Source organism: Lathamus discolor, chromosome 9 (genome assembly GCF_037157495.1).
Source record: "Lathamus discolor isolate bLatDis1 chromosome 9, bLatDis1.hap1, whole genome shotgun sequence".
In the NCBI taxonomy this organism is placed as follows: domain Eukaryota; kingdom Metazoa; phylum Chordata; class Aves; order Psittaciformes; family Psittacidae; genus Lathamus; species Lathamus discolor.
In genome coordinates, this window is record NC_088892.1 from 7133563 (window position 1) to 7151964 (window position 18402).

At 43.6% G+C, this 18402-nt stretch overlaps 1 protein-coding gene across 1 annotated transcript in view; it reads left to right on the plus strand.

Annotated features, from left to right (window-relative positions):
• The window catches only part of ABCB7 (ATP binding cassette subfamily B member 7), a 41961-nt gene extending 35826 nt beyond the window's left edge, over positions 1-6135 (plus strand). Inside the window, exon 16 of the mRNA XM_065689782.1 lies at positions 1804-6135. Coding sequence (XP_065545854.1) covers positions 1804-2022 — 219 coding nt within the window. The 3' untranslated portion in view covers positions 2023-6135. The remainder of the gene's footprint in view (positions 1-1803) is intronic.
• The last annotated feature ends 12267 nt before the right edge of the window (positions 6136-18402 follow it).

Below are 18402 nucleotides of genomic sequence, written 5' to 3' on the forward strand. Positions count from 1 at the left end.
GTGGTTATTCCCTCTCTGTATGCTTCTCTTGTAAGGAAAACAAAAAGTTTCAACATTTGATTTACTAAGATCACTGTTCAGCTGCTATCTCACAGTCAGCTTGTCCTAAATCCATTTTGTTCTCTTACCCATTGCTGCCTATAGATTTAAAATAAACACGTCTTTATTCTAACTTCATAGTTACTCTTTTAACTGATAATGCTGAAAATACAGCGCTCTAATCTGCTGATAATGGATGTTAAATATATCTCTGCATTCACTTTTTTCAGGTGCTATTTATATGCTTGTGATCATAGGTGTATTTAGTGACTAAAATATGCATCTCTGAAAGAAAATAAATTATTCCTACACTACATTAAATGATTTCATGGGGAACTGGAACAAAGCCTTATGAAATGGTGGCATTTGTGACTATCTTTGCCATACAAATCTCAGCTTCCTATGACTCTTGAAGTAGTAAAATAAGTCACTTTTACTGCTCTGTGGAGTTTTTATTTCGTTTTGATCACATTTCCTAAGGTGTATCCTTTATGGAACTGCACGTTAAAGCATCTTGCGAATGTTTTTTACCATGTTATGAGGCAATCCGCGGCTTTTTGTTTTTGAGGCGAGTTTTCACAGCTTGCTATGGGTGTGTTTTGTGTTAGAGAGTAACTGTTACATTAAAAATAAAAGCACAACCTCAAACTGTAAACCAGTTAGGGTGCTCATTTTCATGACTGGTGTTAGTATAATGAAGATTGTGAACGAGTCAGGCAGCGTGGTGCATCACTTATGGTGCCCGACTGCTTCAGGTGGCATCTTCTGACGTTTGCTCAGCAGAAAGTTGCCTCTTGTCATCCCAGCTTGATTGATGAGCGCTGTGTTAACAACCAGATAAATGAGGCTCAGCAGTGGAGATGAGACGAGATGATTGTGGCTGGTTTTGCTTAGCAGTGGAAATAGGGCATCATCATTTCAGCACTTTTGCCTAGGTAAAATCAGGATAATTCTTGAGTGAGTAAACATTGTATTATTGGTCTTTTATACGATTGTTCAAGACTCATTGAAGAAAAAAGAGGCCATAATTCAAAGCCTAGATTCTCCTACAGTGAGCTCTGGAAATTAACCACTGAAAGTTTAAAATACATTTTGCAGTTGGGCTGGTCAAGTGTGTGCTTGCTCACATTCCCCCAGCACGACTAGGAGTAGAAGGGACAAGACCCAGTTTTTTTCCCAGCGTGTTCATCAGCAGCTGTCACAAGGAGGTAGATTTAATTGTAGATCCGAATTTAGTTCTAATATAAAATCCATGTAGCTGTCTGTATAATGCTGTCTCTTCCCAAAAGAAATAATAGCTGGAGAAGGAGTACATTGTTTTAATTTGAAGTTGCCGAATGTAAATGTGTATCTCACAGTAAAAAGAAGAGTCTGTTTTTTTGAAGAGTGGTGGTGTTTCGCTGTCTGTAGGATTTGAGTTCTCTCCAACTCTTCCTTCCCATCTCCACAGTGATAGGCAATAAATCACCTTTGCTCTTGAGAATAGCACAGATGAACTGAGCTGCTCACTCAGTTTTCATAATGGCAGTGACACAAGTTACTGAGCACCCATCTAAAAACACAGTTTACACTAATGGTTTTTAGGGTTTGATTTTAAATGTGTTTTGCTTATCTAGTACAAATCCCTCTCTGTCTGCTTTTTAGCTTCTTAGTGTGTATTTGTTATCAAGCAAAGAGAAATACATGTTTGGTTTGGGCAACAAGCATTTACATTGCTAAGGATCTGTTAATATTGATTGCTGACTTACTCCGCTTCTTTTACAGGGTAAAGTTGTGGAACGTGGTAGACACACAGACCTCCTTGCAAGTCCTAACAACCTCTACCATGAAATGTGGCACACACAGAGCAGCAAAGTACTCAATAGTCATAACCATCCAAACTGGGAAGAGAGGAATAATCGTATGTCCAAAGAGGAGGAAAGGAAGAAACTAGAAGAAGAGATCACCAATAGTGTGAAAGGCTGTGGAAACTGTTCATGCTAAGTATTATCTCGGCTTAATCTTGTCTAAGAGGTTAAGGATGCACAAGATGACAGTGAAGCTCTTGTTTTTAAGTCAGCGTTCAAAAACTTCCTGGGTTTTGCAGTTTTGGGGTTTTTACAGTTTCTCAGAGGGACATAATTTCAACCAAAGGAGTTCTATTTTTTCATCTTTAGGAATCTCTGACATTCAGTGGCATCTGAAGGAGGTGAGCTGCACAAAAACTTCAAACTTCTCAACTAAGAGTGTAATCTATGGCAGGTTTTAGGCATTGGTAAATTCTTCTGGCAGGTGCTTGAGGTGGATTACTAAACTGTAAACAGATTTGTCCTCAATTTACATTATTTCTCATCATTAATGGTTGATAAATGTCACAATTTTAATTGACCTAATTTGAGCTCATTTGCTAGAGAGGAAGATGCAATAGAAATTCTTCAGTGGCATTTTGGTTTAAAATGTTCTTCCTTGTAAAGAATAAGAAAAGCTTCCAGAAAATACCAGAGGCTTCTAGTAGCAATAAATACTGGAATTAGCCATCTCACCCTTCAAAAACACCTTTCATACTGGGCTATCAGACCATGCATTGGTATTACTCTAAAAGAGAACTAACAGAGCTGGCAAGAATCTGGAATTGACAGAATATTGTGTGACTTCACAGAAAACCACCACAATGTTGTATGTGAATATGAAGAATTGGAAGCTGCCCTTAAATTAAAGAATCTGAAATCAAAGATTCTGTACCCTCAGCATCTGCTGTAGTAGTCAAAGCAGAATTCAGTCCCTTTTTCTATTTCAGTCGTGGTCCTGGGGTGCAATTAAGATTCAATAAAGACTTCCATAAATTTCTGTTAAGTCATTAATGTATGAGAAAATGACCTGGATAATGGTAAAAGCATTGCTATAATAATCTCCTCATGTCAATAGTCAAAACCTCTTCAGCGGCAAGAAACCTCAGTCTTTGTGATTTGCAGGACACTGCAGGTGTATTGGGTTTGTGTGGCAAGGTTTTGGTAGCCGGGGGCCTGTAGGGGTGGCTTCTATGAGAAGCTGCCAAAAGCTTCCCCTTGTCTGATGGAGCCAGTGCCAAATGGCTCCAAGGTGGACTCACTGGCCATGGCTGGGACCATCGGGAACAATGGTAGCACCTCTGGGGTAACATATTTAGGAAGGCGGGGGGGGTGCGGGGGGAGCACTTGTGTGACAGCAGCAGCAGCCAGAAGAGAGGAGTGAGACTATGTGAGACAAAGAGCCCTGCAGACCCCAAGGTCAGTGCAGGAGGTGCTCCAGGTGCCAGAGCAGTGATTCCCCTGCAGCCTGTGCTGCAGCCCGTGGTGAGGCAGGCTGTGTCCCTGCAGCCCATGGAGGTGCACAGTGGAGCAGATACCCCCTGCAGCCCATGGAGGACCCCAAACTGGAGCAGGCGGATGCCTGAAGGAGGCTGTGTCCCCATGGGAAGTCTGTGCTGGAGCAGGTTTGCTGCAGGACTTGTGACCCTGAAGGGGATTCACACTGGAGACATCTGATCCTGAAGGATGCACCCTGTGGAAGGGACCCACACTGGAGCAGCTTGTGCAGAACTGCAGCTTGTGAGAAGGACTCAACATTGGAGAAGTTCCTGAACTGTATCCCATGGGAAAGACCCCATGCTGGAGCCAGGGGAAGAGTGTGAGGAGGAAGGAGCAGCAGAGACGACGTGTGATGAACTGACCTCAACTCCCATTCCCTGTCCCCCTGTGCCACTCGAGGAGGAGGTAGAGAAACTGGGAGTGAGGTGGAGCTCTGGAGGCAGGGAGGGGTGGGGAAAAGGTGTTTTAAGGTTTGGGTTTATTTCGTATTAACCTACTCTGATTGGCAATAAATTAAATTAATTTCCCAAAACCGAGTCCATTTTGCCATGACAGTAATGGGTGAGTGATCTCCCTGTCCTGATCGCAACCCAGGAGCCTTTTGTTATATTTTCTCTCCCATGTCCAGCTGAGGAGGGCACTGATGGAGAGGCTTGAGGGGCACCTGAGCTCCAGCCAAGGACAACCTCAGCCCACCGCAAAAGGCTGTATTTTTAGGCCTTAGCTCTTCAGGGAGATTCCCCGTATCTGTTTGTCACTGGTCATTCTGGTATAATTCTTCATGTTGAATTTAAACATAAAGATATTTCTCTATGTTGAAAAATAACTTTTTTCCCTGGGGAATTACACCAGTACAATTACACTGATAGACAGAGTTACATTTGCAAACCAGCTGCAGGATTTCTCAGTGTCAGCACCAGCAAAGCACTGAATCTGGTGCTTCTGGAAATGTAGTTGCAAATAGTGTTTATTTTCCTTGTGTTACACCCTCACACTGCAACTAAAGACAAGAACAGTACCTTAGTGGGGCCAAAACCTTTGCTACGTTTTCTGCTAGTTACTCCCTTTGGCTTTTTTTACCCATCATTTTACCAATCTCCAGTTACAAATGATCTTAAAAGTATATGGAATGCAAGGACTTATTTTCATCCTTGGAGTGCAGAAGCAAAGTGAAACCTTGTTCATGCAGCAGCAGTTCAGGATTCAAGCTTACAATCTTCCTGTTCTTTTCACTAATTGTCTCCTTTTTTAGTTCCTGACAGCACTAAGGTTGACTGTAAAGCTGCAGTTATCTCTGAACTGCTAGAAATGGTTAGCAAAGGTTTGTTAAAAAGTCTTTTTTTTAGGAGACATATCCCCTTCCTATGTTGTGGATAATAAAAAACCAAACCATGTGTTGTCCCTGCCTACCCCCATGAGCCAGTTTGTGGAATGGAGTATTTGTCCGCTGTTGTATGCAGCAGGTAATGTGCAAAGGCTGCAAATTGTAATATTGCAATCCTAGCAATACTTACTTTCCTTTGGCACCAGTATTAGGAATGTCAGTGATCTGAAAGATGGAGAATTGCTGGGGTTTTTTCTCAACGATCAGGTTTCTGTGTTGTAGGGCTCGAACATCCTAGTAATTGCCAACAGAGAGCACAGAAGCTGGTGTTCTCTTCTCGGTGTCTGCAACCAAAAGCCATTTTAATGCTAAATTTGATTGTGAATGGAAGTTCTCAGCTGAGAGCTGGTGCATTTCATCACTGGGGATGGACTTTGGAGGTATTAGGCAACATGGTGAGTGTTAATGTTTGGCTTGTGAGTGGCACCTCAGAGCAATACTTGGTGACTTCTTGTCTGCTAGAAAGTAAAGCTTGTGCTCTCTTTGGTTTTAGTTTTTGTTTTCATGTATTATGACTCGAGCATCGCCATTAGAAGCAGATGTTTAAAACACTGAATGGGAGGGTTATGGCTTTGGAGAGCCTCTGCTCTCTTAAGACAGTAGATGTGGCATCTCTTTATGAAGCTGTACAGTTTCTTACAGAACACAGATTTATTTGGGAGCTCTTTCATGGCCTCTGTGGATCTGGGTAATTCTGCTCTTCTCTAAGCTGAAGCATCACTTTTCCAAAGAGCAGCTTTCCATAATCTGGACTTTTAGCTGGTTGGTTTTCAAAATTCAAGTCATTATTACCATTATAAAAATCTGTCTGCAATTTTAGAGTAGAAGAAGCCATTTATTCCTTCCCCCCCCTCCTTTCCATTCTCTGTTGTTAAAAGATACATGTTTGTGAAAAATGGGTGTTAAAAAGGGGCTGCTTCTTGCAGTGTCTATTCATGTATTAACTATGAGCTTAGAGAATTGAATTCCCATGCAAAAACTCATTAGGCACAAGATTTGAAGACACAACACAAGAAATTCTAACCTCCAAGTTAGAAAACTGAATCGCTGCTTGGTGTGGAGGTCATTTCGCTCCTTACAAATGGATATTAATAATATGCTACTTGGAGATGATCCCTGCGTTTCCTTAGCAGTTCTGTTACATGGATTAGGCGTTACCTACATCTCCTGCCATTGAGGTTTTAAGTTATGTTCAGGTTTCTTTTCAGAATGGAAATGTAAAAATTACGTTGTACAGTGAGATGATGTTCAAGAACAACCAGAAAGGCCAGGTTAAGATCCCAGTGTGTAAGTATTCTGCTGGAAGACTTCTTACCCTGACTCCCGTTGTTCAGCTGTGTATAGAGAATTATTACGAAATAAAGGATTTATCTTTGTGAATAGAAATGGGTGTCCTGTCAAAATGGCTCTTCCAGCTTTGCAGCAGTTTCCAGAGGAAACAGTGGTGTGGAATATGAATAGCAGTGATTTTAATAACAGCTACGGAATCATGGCTTTTCCCCTCCAAAAGGGAAGCTCTGAATTGGCATTCTCAGTAAAAGCATTTGTTTGCAGTGCTTGGTGATGGGAGTGAAGCACAGAATAACTGATGGGGATATGGGTTAGCATGAGGCATCCGAATTCCAGATGATCCATCAGAAAGGTGAGTTCGTGTACTGCACCTGAGTTCTGTTCCCACTCAGCTTCTGTATCCCCTTAATTTTCTGTGTTTGGAGCTGCAAAATCACATGAAGAGCACTTGTGAGACTCATCTTGCTGATGAGAATGCAAATCCTTGTTAAAAGCTTGACTGTTTCTTACTTTAAAACACTGTATGTTTGTAAATGTAAACTTTAACTTATGAACAATAGAAGTAGATCTGGTTTAAGTATTTCCTTGAGCCCTTGACATGACATTGTATGTAATTACTGCCTGGATTTTGGTTTTGTGCAGCTGCAACTGTGGATTCTCATTATCAAATGAGAAAGCAGGGAATTGTTTTTATTTACACTTAGCTCTCCTGTATAAGCCAGAGCAGCAATAGCCACCGGCCCTGTTGTCACTGCCCCACAACAACCAAGCTCTGCTGGTGGAGTACATGGTATGTTTGGGATAAAGGGATGGGAGATCCTGGAGCAGGCTGTGTGTGTTCAAGTGCAGTGGGATGAACTTCCTGCAGTTGTTCCTAAAGCTTCCTTTAATCTGTCTTTAAATCTTGTAATGGTGCTGTGCAGGAGTGCTCCATGTGTATGTCCAGCCTGGCTTGAGCACTGCCAGGGATGGGGCAGCCACAGCTTCTCTGGGCACCCTGTGCCAGCGCCTCAGCACCCTCACAGGGAAGAGCTTCTGCCTAAGAGCTCATCTCAGTCTCCCCTCTGGCAGGTTAAAGCCATTCCCCCTTGTCCTGTCTCTACAAGTCCTTGTAAAAAATCCATCTCCATATTTTATTGCTGTGTGCTGTTCTGCAGGTGCTAAAGGAAGGAGCCTCCAACCCTGGGATACTGCACGTTTAATCTGGCTGTTGGATACAGTTGGTTTCTGGGCTGCAAGCACACCCTGCTAGGTTATGGTGAGCTTTACTGCAGCATTAACAAGAGAATGTGATAGTATAAATGCCCTCAGCATTAACAAGAGAAGGATTTTTGGCAGACTTTAGACTTTTTAATGGTTGAATCCACACTTCTGTGCATGCATGAAGTGCATGTACGATACAGAATCATAGAGTCATAGAATAGTTAGGGTTGGAAAGGACCTTAAGATCATCCAGTTCCAACCCCCCTGCCATGGGCAGGGACACCTCACACTAAACCATCCCACCCAAGGCTCTGTCCAACCTGGCCTTGAGCACTGGCAGGGATGGAGCATTCACAACTTCCCTGGGCAACCCATTCCAGTGCCTCACCACCCTCACAGTGAAGAACTTCCTCCTTATATCCAATCTAAACTGCCCCTAAGTCTGAACCCATTACACTACTACACTACAGTCCCTAATGAAGAGTCCCTCCCCAGCATCCTTGTAGGCCCCCTTCAGATACTGAAAGGCTGCTATGAGGTTCAATAATATAGACTAAGAATATATCTGAGAATTGGAGACTGGGGATTTGACAAGATTAGTAACCTGAAAGTTGCATCATAGAGCACCTGAAGTTTATCTTTGAGGGTGTGGAGGGAATTGAGTGATGTGCAGTGTTGTATGATATGTCTAGACCATGGAGTGACTATAAAGGATGCTCCTGAAATGTCATTTGCCTGAGCACACCGTTTCCTACGTTCAATGCAGTGACTTTTTTAAACAGTATTTTTACAGCATTTAAATAAAATGTCAGAGGAAGAGAAATCCATGAGAGGTGAACATGGGTTAGAGGGGAAGGAAGGTTTTCTAAATTCAGTCCCTTAACTGCAAGCTTTGGATGCTAATCCTGGCTTTGTGTAACAGTGGCTGCTTGCAGTTTTGCTTGCAGCTTTGCATGCAAGCTGATTGCTTCTCCTTAAACATCACCTTACTTTGCTCTGTTCCCTGTTCTTCCTCCCCTCTCCCCCTGTCTGGGCTGTAACTCTCCCTAAATCCTGTCTATAAACTTGAGGAAACAATGTCCCTTGCATGCTAGGGCGGAGTGCTGCCTTCTGAAGGACCCCACCAGGTCACCTCAGTGGGGTGGGATGCTGCACAATGAAGGTCCTTGTGTTACCTTTGGACTTCTCCTGCCACAGCTGTCTTGGGGGGAGAGGTTTGTTTTGTGAAACACTGCCTGGGGAGCTTTGCCACAGCATCTGCTTTTCCAGTTTGGGCAGAGAAGTAGCCTGAAATAGGAGGGAGCTGACAACAACAGCCTGCTCAGTGCTGGCTTTTGTCCACTCTGGCTTCTGTATTGAGTTCTACAGGCATCTAATTTTCAGGAGCATCTCTGTGTAGCACTGCTTCCAAAACAGTCGGAGGTAGTGTTGCAGAGAGTGGTACATGCACAGAGCTCTCTCAGTGTGAAGAGAATGATTCTGAATGTCACGTCCGCTGAAAATCAGTGTTTACCAGAACCCTTTTGCTCTGCTTAGTGCTGCTGCAAATTGCATCCCTGTCTGCTGAAACAGATGCCTGGGTGCTGTGTAGCTGTAACATGGGGAGGTGACTGAATTCAGTCCCATTAGCCTTATGCTTTTTTATCAGTCCCCTAGGATTTTTGATGGAGATCTCTAGCTGACCGCAGAAACCTTCCTTCACCAAGTGTAGAACTCCACGCTGAAATGTTACCTCCTGAATCTCAGCATGGGCAAGATTTACCTGTCCCCAGACAAGAGGTTTCCTGTACCTGGACCATCAGGATGGGTTTTAAAAGCAGTTGCTGGTGCCTGAGCTACTGGAATGTCCAAATTCCACCAAAACTGGTGTCTGGAATTTCCGTTGGGTGTTGGATTCTCAAGTCACAAAATTCTCTGTACCAAGAAGTGGTTCTAAGACTTCCTTTGTGCATTTTGTGTCACAGGTTTGTACATCAGGGGCTGTAATTCTGTCAGGCTTAGCCGGATGCTTCCATCATGCAGCAGCTCTTAGCCACAGTCTGGAAAATACTTACCCACACACGAGCCTGTAACTCACACCTTGAGTACAACACACACCAGAGTGGGGTGCTTAGAACATTTGGTATCGTCTTGTAGGAGACGTGTATGTAATTCACAAGAGAGTAATTCTCAGCTCCTGATTTACACAGATAAGGCCATCGTGTCACACCACCAAGCCCTGGGTACATATGTGTATACTAAATATAAGCACAGAGACCACAGTTAATATAAGGAGGAACAGGAAACAACCAAGGGTGGACAGTGATACTGAGATTATCTGATTCAGTCAGCACAGGAGTAGCTGACGGTCAAATGCAAGTAATACTTGTGAAAACAGAAGGGGAATACAGAAAACTACTTTGCAATGTATGATCAGCCCCAGAAGCTGACAAAAAGTGTTTTCTGTTACGGGTTTTGCTTTTTTTTAAGGCCCAAAACTTTCTAGCTGTTATTTAATCTACTGGAAAGTAGTGAAGTTCTAGCAAATAAATGCCCAATTGATTCTAATAGTTGTCTAGAAAAGCAAATCCTACAATAACTATGGTTTTAGACTTGGATGTTAGAGGCTCTGTGGTAGTTCATTCAGTGGGAATATAAGCTCATGTCTAATGGCAGGCTCTGACTTAGACCAAAGCTGTTCTACTGACATTGAGCTGTCCTATGAAGACCCTGCTCCAGCTAGAAAACTGCACTGACTTTCACAGGCCCTAAATTCCACTGAATGCATTTCTTAAGTCCTTTGCTCAAAGGAATTTGAAACTCTTTTACCAAGCCTGCAAATTATAGCTATTTGACAACTTTGAGTTTGCAGTCTGACAGCTCACGTCATCAGTCGGAACACGATGAGCAGAGGAAGAGGCTGCATTGCTGGCTGGTGACTTACAGGAATCTTGTACTAACAATCAACTAGAAAACGTTGGAAAGCTGTGACAATCTGGAAACTGTTCCTGACATCTGTTAAAGGCGGTTGCTTTTATTCCTGTTGACTGGAGCGAGATGCAAGTGATATTTCATGGAAATGGAGTGGTTGTGTTCCAGAGTGGGAGCCAAAAGTCTTCCTCAAGGACCCATGTTGTCATTCAGGTGAATTTCTATATAAATGACCATGCAACATCCCTAACACTTAAGCCAGATGAAATAGAATTTACTCAACAGATTATTTCTCTCTGACTGCAGGAGATACTGAAGTGAAAACAGTTAGCCTATGAACTTTGCAGGGAACAGAAGAGGAGGTGAGAGGAACCTCATGGAGGCCTTGCTGTGGAGTGCTGTGACGTGCCCAGCGTTGTCTGCATGGGAAGCGAGCACAGGCTAATGGCTTTATGGTTCAAAGCAACTCGGTGACAATGTAAAATGAAATGGACAGTTAGGGGAGATGTCAGCTCAGAGGCACACGTGTGTCACTGATGTGTAGAAGGCCTTGAGTGTGCAAGATGCGTATGTGTGACCCATCAACTAGAAGAGCTGTGTCTCTCTACAAGAAAAGATTGTTTCCTAGATTAGTTTGTTAAGCCCTGAGGCTGAAGTATATGGTTTACTGCAGTGGAGCAAAGTTTTCTCTGTGATACATTTCATAGGCAACATCGACTTGGTTTAATACACACCTGTCCTGAAGTGCTCATTACTGAGCCTTTTGTGGTTCTTTCCAAGGGTCCCATACCTTCTCGCCAGTCTTGGGTCAGGTTGGAGCAGAGCATCTCCGATCCTACCTGTGTGCCACCTTGAAGGTGTTCCCCTGTGCAGACTGGGAAGTGATCTTTGTGGATCAGCCTGCAGCATATGATACTGTTTGATGTGGTGGTTGGGTCTGGAAAGTGTCAAAAATACTACTCTAAGGATTAGCTGAAATGTCTTAGAAGTCCACTAAAGTGGAGCCCAATGTGCTGCCAAGGTACAGGAACAATATAACGAACAGTAAACTGACAGAGGGGAGATTGAGATGAGATATTAGGAAGAAGTTCTTCCTTGTGAGAATGGTGAGGCACTGGAACAGGTTACCAAAACAAGTAATGCTCCATCCCTGGCAGTGTTCAAGGACAAATTGAACATAGCCTTGGGCAACATGGTCTAGAGTGAGATATCCCTGCCCATGGCAGGGAGGTTGGAATTAGATGATTTAAATTTTCTATGGTTCTATGATTTAACAGTAGCATACAAACTGTAATGAGTTAGAGAAAGGTTTGGTGTGAGCATGGTGTGGTTACCTCAACCCCTGCGTTTTCATCAGCCAAAACCTGAATGTTCTATGCATGGGAAGTGCATCTGTGACTGACCCTTTGTGCCAGAGCTGCCTCCAGTGCAGTCAACATCTGCACTCAGGCTCATCGGTCATACACATCTTGGCACTGTCCTTTGGAAGAGAAGCAGACACGATGATCACGATGATCAGACAAAATGATCACCGAACTGAGAATACATATTTCTCCTATAAGAAAGATCTCTGAAAGCTTCCCAATGTCTAGACTTCAGTCTAGATTAATGTCTGTAGATCTCAAAATCTTGGGGCAATCATCACAAAAGGCACTCTAAAAAGGTTGGGAATTGAGACCTTGCAGTACGTCCCATAGATAATGGCCTGACTCCCCCATGCCACATGAGGTTCAGTAACTTCATGCAGGCAATGCAATTACTGTACAGATGGAAAATGAAATCACATCTTTGCATGTGATTGCCAAGAAGACACCCAAACTGCAGGCTATCTGGCAGGACTGCTGTGCTCTTCTTTGGAAGAAAAGCCTTACCTGATTCTGTCTGGAAACAATAGATTGGAAAATGTTTCTCTCTTTAAAAGTGGCCTTTCCAAGTGTCCTGTGAATAATGATGATCTGCAAAGTGTTTACACTGGCTTCTGCAGCTTTCAATTGAACGGATAGAGAAATCTCATCACCTGAGACCTCCTAGGGCTTTAGTGTAAAGCTAGAATTCAGGCTGAGTTTAAACAGAGACCAAACCGACAGGAGAGACAGGGCTTAAATACAGGTTATGTGATGCACTAGAGAAGGAATTGAATGGTCCTGTACTGCCAGAGTGGACTAATAACCTAGTGTGGGGTTGGTTTTTTTTTCTTTTTTAGCTATTCTCATTCAAGTTAGGGACAAGAAGGAAAAAAATGTAGGCATAGAAGAGCTGTATTTCCTAGAGGGGGAATGGAGAGGATACAGTGAGACAGAGGAGGAGGTCATCTGCCACCATCTGAGGCAGATGAACGACGCATCTGTCAACATATCTTCTGGAAGGTAAAAAAACCCCACTATAAAATTCACTGAGAGATGATGAATTACAAATTACATAAGAAAACAACTCATTGTAATCACTCACTGTAGGAAAATGTGCTTTGATTTTAATTTAGTCTTAATTTGGGGGGCGATGGCGAGAGGTGCAGGAAGTACATTTCCCCTGCGCTTACCCTCGTGTTTCTTTGCGTTTCTGAAAGGGAACATTTTGCCTAAAGAAAGAAATTAAATTGGTTTGCACAGGTGTAAAGCTTTCCTTTTATTAATATTTAAGTAAATGGGGGACTGTCACTGAACTGCAGTTTAGTATGGTTTTAATCAGCCTTTGTTGGATGGGGAAGCAGCTATTCTGTCAGGCTATTAAAAAAACCCAAAGATTTATCCTTAAAATAAATTAATAAAACTCTCTAGTGAAAAATGCTGAAACTCAGTGGAATGTTTCCAGCAAAATCAAGCATTATTATGATATTTTTTTTTAAGTGTGTGTAAAATAATCCTGTCTTCCAAAAAGATGCTTGAAGTTGTTTGGATGGAGTTGGCATCTGCCAGATTAGAGTCACACATAAGATAACATGATTGACCATTTTTGGCATAGGATGGTCTAAATTGGCTCATCTGTTGGCTGTCAGTCTCTTCTGAATTAGCTCCAACTCTTTGTAGGCACGTTTCCATCTGGTTAAGTTTAGGACTCAAGCTGTTTATATATTTAAAAGAATATATATTTTGTACCAATAACAGGCTCTGGAAAAAGGGGTCTGAAGGTCTTAATGCATTTTGAAATGATTTGGTTTTCTCTACTGGTTGAAATAACCTTCTAAAGAGTGAAAGAAAATGTGCCCCCGTATTATGGGAAGACCCTTGAAACATGCAAATAAAGAAATTAACTTTTTTATATGTACATAGGTAAACATATGTATATATGCATGTATACAATTCTATAGTATGGTAGTCTTCTAAATTGGAAACCCAGCTTTTAAGTCTGCTAATATTTTAACTGCGTGCCGTAGGAAAGTAGGCTGAAGACACGCTGTTACGTTCTCATTGAGCCTTTCTAAGCTTGGCCTTGCATTATTTTTACTCTGAATATTAGCCATCTGGCACTGTGTGCTGCAGCATTTAGTGCCACAAATAATAATGAAAAATATGGTAATAGCTTGTGATACTTTAACATAAAAATATAAGACAGAGGGTACAAAGCTTTAGGCAGATAATCTTAAAGCTGCCAAAGCGTGTTGTTCCCTCTGCCCTTGTTTTCCATAAATGATTCTTTGATTGGAGACAGCAGTGGTAATGGGAAAGTCAGTGGTTGATGCACATTAATGAAACTGTGTTTCTTGTAGTTAATGAACTACAGTCCTGAAGAAAAATGGGTAGGAAAACCGCCAAGATTTATAGCTTTCTGTTCAGGTAGATGTGGGCAGAGCCAAGACACGCGAGGAGAATGGATTTGACTTCAGATACACCATAGAGGGCTCTGTCTCTTCCACATCAGCCAAGCCTCACAGAAATGCTTGAACTTTAACCAAAATAGCCTTTTCCTTCTGTCTCCCTGCATCAAAATATGCTGCTGAGACTGTTGCATATTCAGCAAAACTCTTGTTCTCGCCGTAGTTAAGTTGCATAATTAGATGGGGCTAAAAGAGGTGAGAGCTCAACTTTGGTGATTCTGTGGGCTGGTGCAGAGGTGAACTGCAAGCCAACTAAGAGCTCACCAGGCTGTCAGTGCTTCAGGAAAATAGCTTAAAGATGTTTAGGTTCATTGGAAGTGAGCATTTTCATGAGCATTCCTTTTAGAGAACCCTTTTGCTGGCAAAGATGAATTTACCTTTATGTATTTCTCTAAGACTGAATTGATTTGTGAAGACTGACCAAGCGGCACTTGGGATGGCAAAACCTATGTGGCCACATCATGCTGCTGCCCTGTCTGTACTAACCCCAACCATTTTTGTCACCTCTGCTCACTACTGGAGCATTCTCTATACTTGAAGTGAGAGCATAAAGCAGAAGGTGCTTCCAGGCATAAGGAGCTTAATGTTTCCTAAAGCAATTAAATCATGTACTAGAACACAACTCGTAACAACTCCATCAGCAATAAACAGGACTTAAGTTCCTTCCATTCTCCTGCAGCCCACCCCAAACAGAGAACAACATAATATGAGAGGTGGGAATGCTAAACAAAATCTGTGTTTTCACCTGTTAGCAGAGTCCTCTTTTGACTCTATCTTCATCCAGGAGCTTTTGATGCTTGGCCAAAGCAGTAACTAGGTTTGGACTGTGGGGGTATCCAGAAGCATCTTCTGCATCTTTGCAGTTCATCAGTTCATTGCACATAGCAGAGGTGTCCACCCTCATCTGGTCACTAGATTTACTGCTGTGAGTGGATCTATAATGAATCCAGGGTAGGTCTTGAGTTTTTCCAGGGATGTGCTGGACTGAGGATTGATGCTTGAGCAGTAAATGGGGTGCACAGGCTGCGTGGGGCTCACTGCACAACTCCAGAGCTCTGTACAGAAATGCAGGAACCTTCAACCAAGGGAGTGAACACCATCTATGGTGGTGGGACATTTAAAACCCAGCTGGACAGGGTGCTGGGACATCTTGTCTAGATCATGCTTTGCCAAGGAAGGTTGTACCCGATGATCCTTAAGGTCCCTTTCACCTTGGTCTCTCTGCTCTATTTTCATACTCATCCTTTTGACTCGATGGGGCACAGGATGCACCCCGCAGAAGGGGCTCTGGGACCCTGATGGTGATAAAGCACCAGGAGTTTCAGCTTGAAGGCTATCAGGAGCCAAACAACTCTGCTGCTGCAGTTGGCTGTGCTGTCTCAGAAGCTGTCGTTCAGCAGATCAGCCCCTCTTCCCTTCACCTCAGCCTTCCACTCTGACATATCCTGATCCTTTTGCTGTCTCCAGGTTTTGTTCTAACCTGTGCTCTGGCTCACTGCAGCCACACCAGACCATTCTGGAGCCTTTTGTTGTTGTTGCTGGTTGGTTTTCCTTGGGTTTTGCTTGTTCTTTTTTTTCCCTTCCCCCTGCTAATGCAGTAGGCTCCCCTGAAGTGGCCAAGGTTGCTAGTCCTGCCAAGGAAATGAGAGAACACAGAGCCTTCTGTCCGCAAAGCATTTGTCTTGGCCAAGGCACAAATATAAGCTTTTATTTCCTCCTGTTCAGAAGCTACCAATAATGAGGTGTTTGGCTGTGGAAACATGGTAAGACAAATGCACAGTTTAAACAAAGATTTACAATTTAAAGTTGAAATGTTGGGAGGAAGGTGAAGGGAAATGGAAAAATAGATGGGGACTTACGTGGGGGATCAGGGCCTATAAGTAGCACAATTTGAATGTTGTATTGGGCCATGGAAGCCTCAGATGCTACTAACCTACTGGAGCTTTTTGACTTGAATGAGGTTTTTAGCCTTGTGAAGGAGTTACAGGGGAGAGTTGGGGCTTTTTTGAGGTGGAGGGGATTGACCAGTGGAGCAAGAGGCATATCAAGGAATGGAGCAGCCTGGAAATCTGCTCTGGGACCCTCCTTACCTCCTGCCTTCTATAGCTTGGTCAGGCACGTTGGAAATTTTTCTTGCCCAGAGGTCACTGACAGCTTTGAGTTTCTCCATCACCCATCAGAGCAAAGAGAACGTATAGACTAGACAGCAGCACTGTTTTTCCAGCTCCTCTCAGCATGCTGGAAGCGGGACACAAAGAGACAGGAGTGTTGTGGGAGCCTTTCTGCAATCAGTGGGGTTCATAATGAACAACTGTCTTGGGAAGGGGTTTGATGTTTTTCTGACAAAGCTCTAAGGCTTGCCAGGTGTGACAGGCAGGGAAGGAGAAATTCAGTATGTGACAGTTGATGATTCCAGCTGTTTCTTCTTCAGGAATTGCTTCAGCCTCAGTAAGAATAAAATGCTGTTTGTAGGCTCAGCATTACTTCCTGCAGCATACAGCCAGTTCTGAATTGCACATCTGGACCTGGGGAGGAAGGAAGGAGGAGGGAGGGTGAGTCCCTCACCCACCTGAATCAAAGCTCCCCCTGCATGGGTGCGTCCTGCTCTGCCGGCAGTCTGGATTACACCGTTCATGTTCAAAAGCTGGTCCTGAAAGTCTGACAAAGTGCAGGGAGAAATCCTCTTCAGCTTTTTGTGGTGGGGTGGGACAGGAGGGTGAGGTCTCCCACTACTCTGCTGCCTGCTGCTCTGGCTTTTTAAAGTTCATAACATCTGGGCAGCTTCCTGCCTGAACTGGGTTTTACAGGCTTGCTCAAGAGCATAGGATTTGAGATCTTTGAAAATCACATTCATGTTGTACTTGGGCCACAGGCAAACCAGAATCTTCTGTGAACCTCTGCCTTTCTCTCCAGTACTGTTTAGCAGAAGGGCTGCATACGGCAGAAACCACAGAATGGTTTGGGTTGGAAGGGACCTTAAAGCTCATCCAGTTCCAACCCCCTGCCACGGGCAGGGACACCTTCCACTTAGAGCAGGTTGCACCAAGTCCCATCCAACCTGGCCTTGGACACTGCCAGGGATAGGGCATGAGTGAGTAGTGCCAAATGAAGGATTTAACCCACAGGAAAATTAGGCATCAGAATAAGAAAGAATAATCAGGCACTTGGAGAACTGCAGAGCACCATGGAATTGGCCTATTGCCATAACTCAAGTTCTGCTACTTTAGTCTCTGACTCCTCCTTCCACATGTGTCTGGCCACACGGATTTTGTGTAAAAACAGCCAGGAGGATGGGACAGATGTAAATGTCTGATGTGGTCTGTCTCACAGGTTGTAGTGACTGATGCCACTGCCTTAGGGAGGTCAGGGGAGCAGAGGGTGTGCAGCAGGGCAGAGTGAGGCATCGTGGCTGCTCCTCGTTCTGGGGCTTGCTGATCTCTTCTTAGCACCTTGCTCTCACACCTGTGAGTCTCTTCATTTGACAGCCTGGAAAATCGCTACCCAGGTGAGGTTTGGAGCTGCACTTCCATCATGTCAGTGCACTTCTTGCGTCTGTTTGTGGCAGTACATAAAAAGATCACAGTGCACAGACTGTTAATTTTCCAGATTGCCCAAGATGCTGTGCAGGATTTTATGCTGCTGATTGATTAATATTGTGGTAGTTCTGTAACTGAAGTGCCTTAGATGGGTAATGTGTGGCAATGTAACCAAAGGCATTATATTCTACCCCAGCTACAAGGATAATCTTTGAGGTTTATGTTTGTATTCTCTTTGAAAGACAGCATTTAAATACTGGGGTTGTTGTCTTCTAAACTGGATCCAGGTGCAGTGTTTATTTAATGGAATGTGGCCTTTCATCTCCACGATGGTGCTCCTCACACTTACATCGCATCTGATCTGTGTGGTTGTGTTCTGCAGCTGGCTGTAGCTGCCAGGCTCCCTGCACACAGCACAGCCACTGCCTCTCTTCCGAGGGCATCCAGAGGAGTCTCTGTCCTGGTGCTTCCAGGCATGCAGTTCCAATCCAAATCATTCCATGATTCCATGTTTATGTTATCAAGCATTAAAAGACGACTGTCACCATCTCACCTGACCCTGATTAATTACTCATTTATATTACTTGAATCTTTCTGTCAAGAAAACGATAGGTGAATGAAATAAAATGCAGCACTGTGACGACACATATGCAAAGGGACTGATGTGTACGACTTCCACAGCAACGTGGTGATGCTGGTGAGGAAAACTGTAACTCAGGACAGGGCTGCGAGGTGTCACCGCTGTGACAGTGACTCTCTGGCCTTAGTCCAAGTGCTTGCTGCTCGCCTCTGTCTCTACAGGAGGGTGGGTGCCCTGCTGCAGTGGCAATGAATTGTTTATTTGCATGTCATCTATGGCATATCCTGGCTGTTAACGTAGAACAAATGAGATCAGTTGCTTAT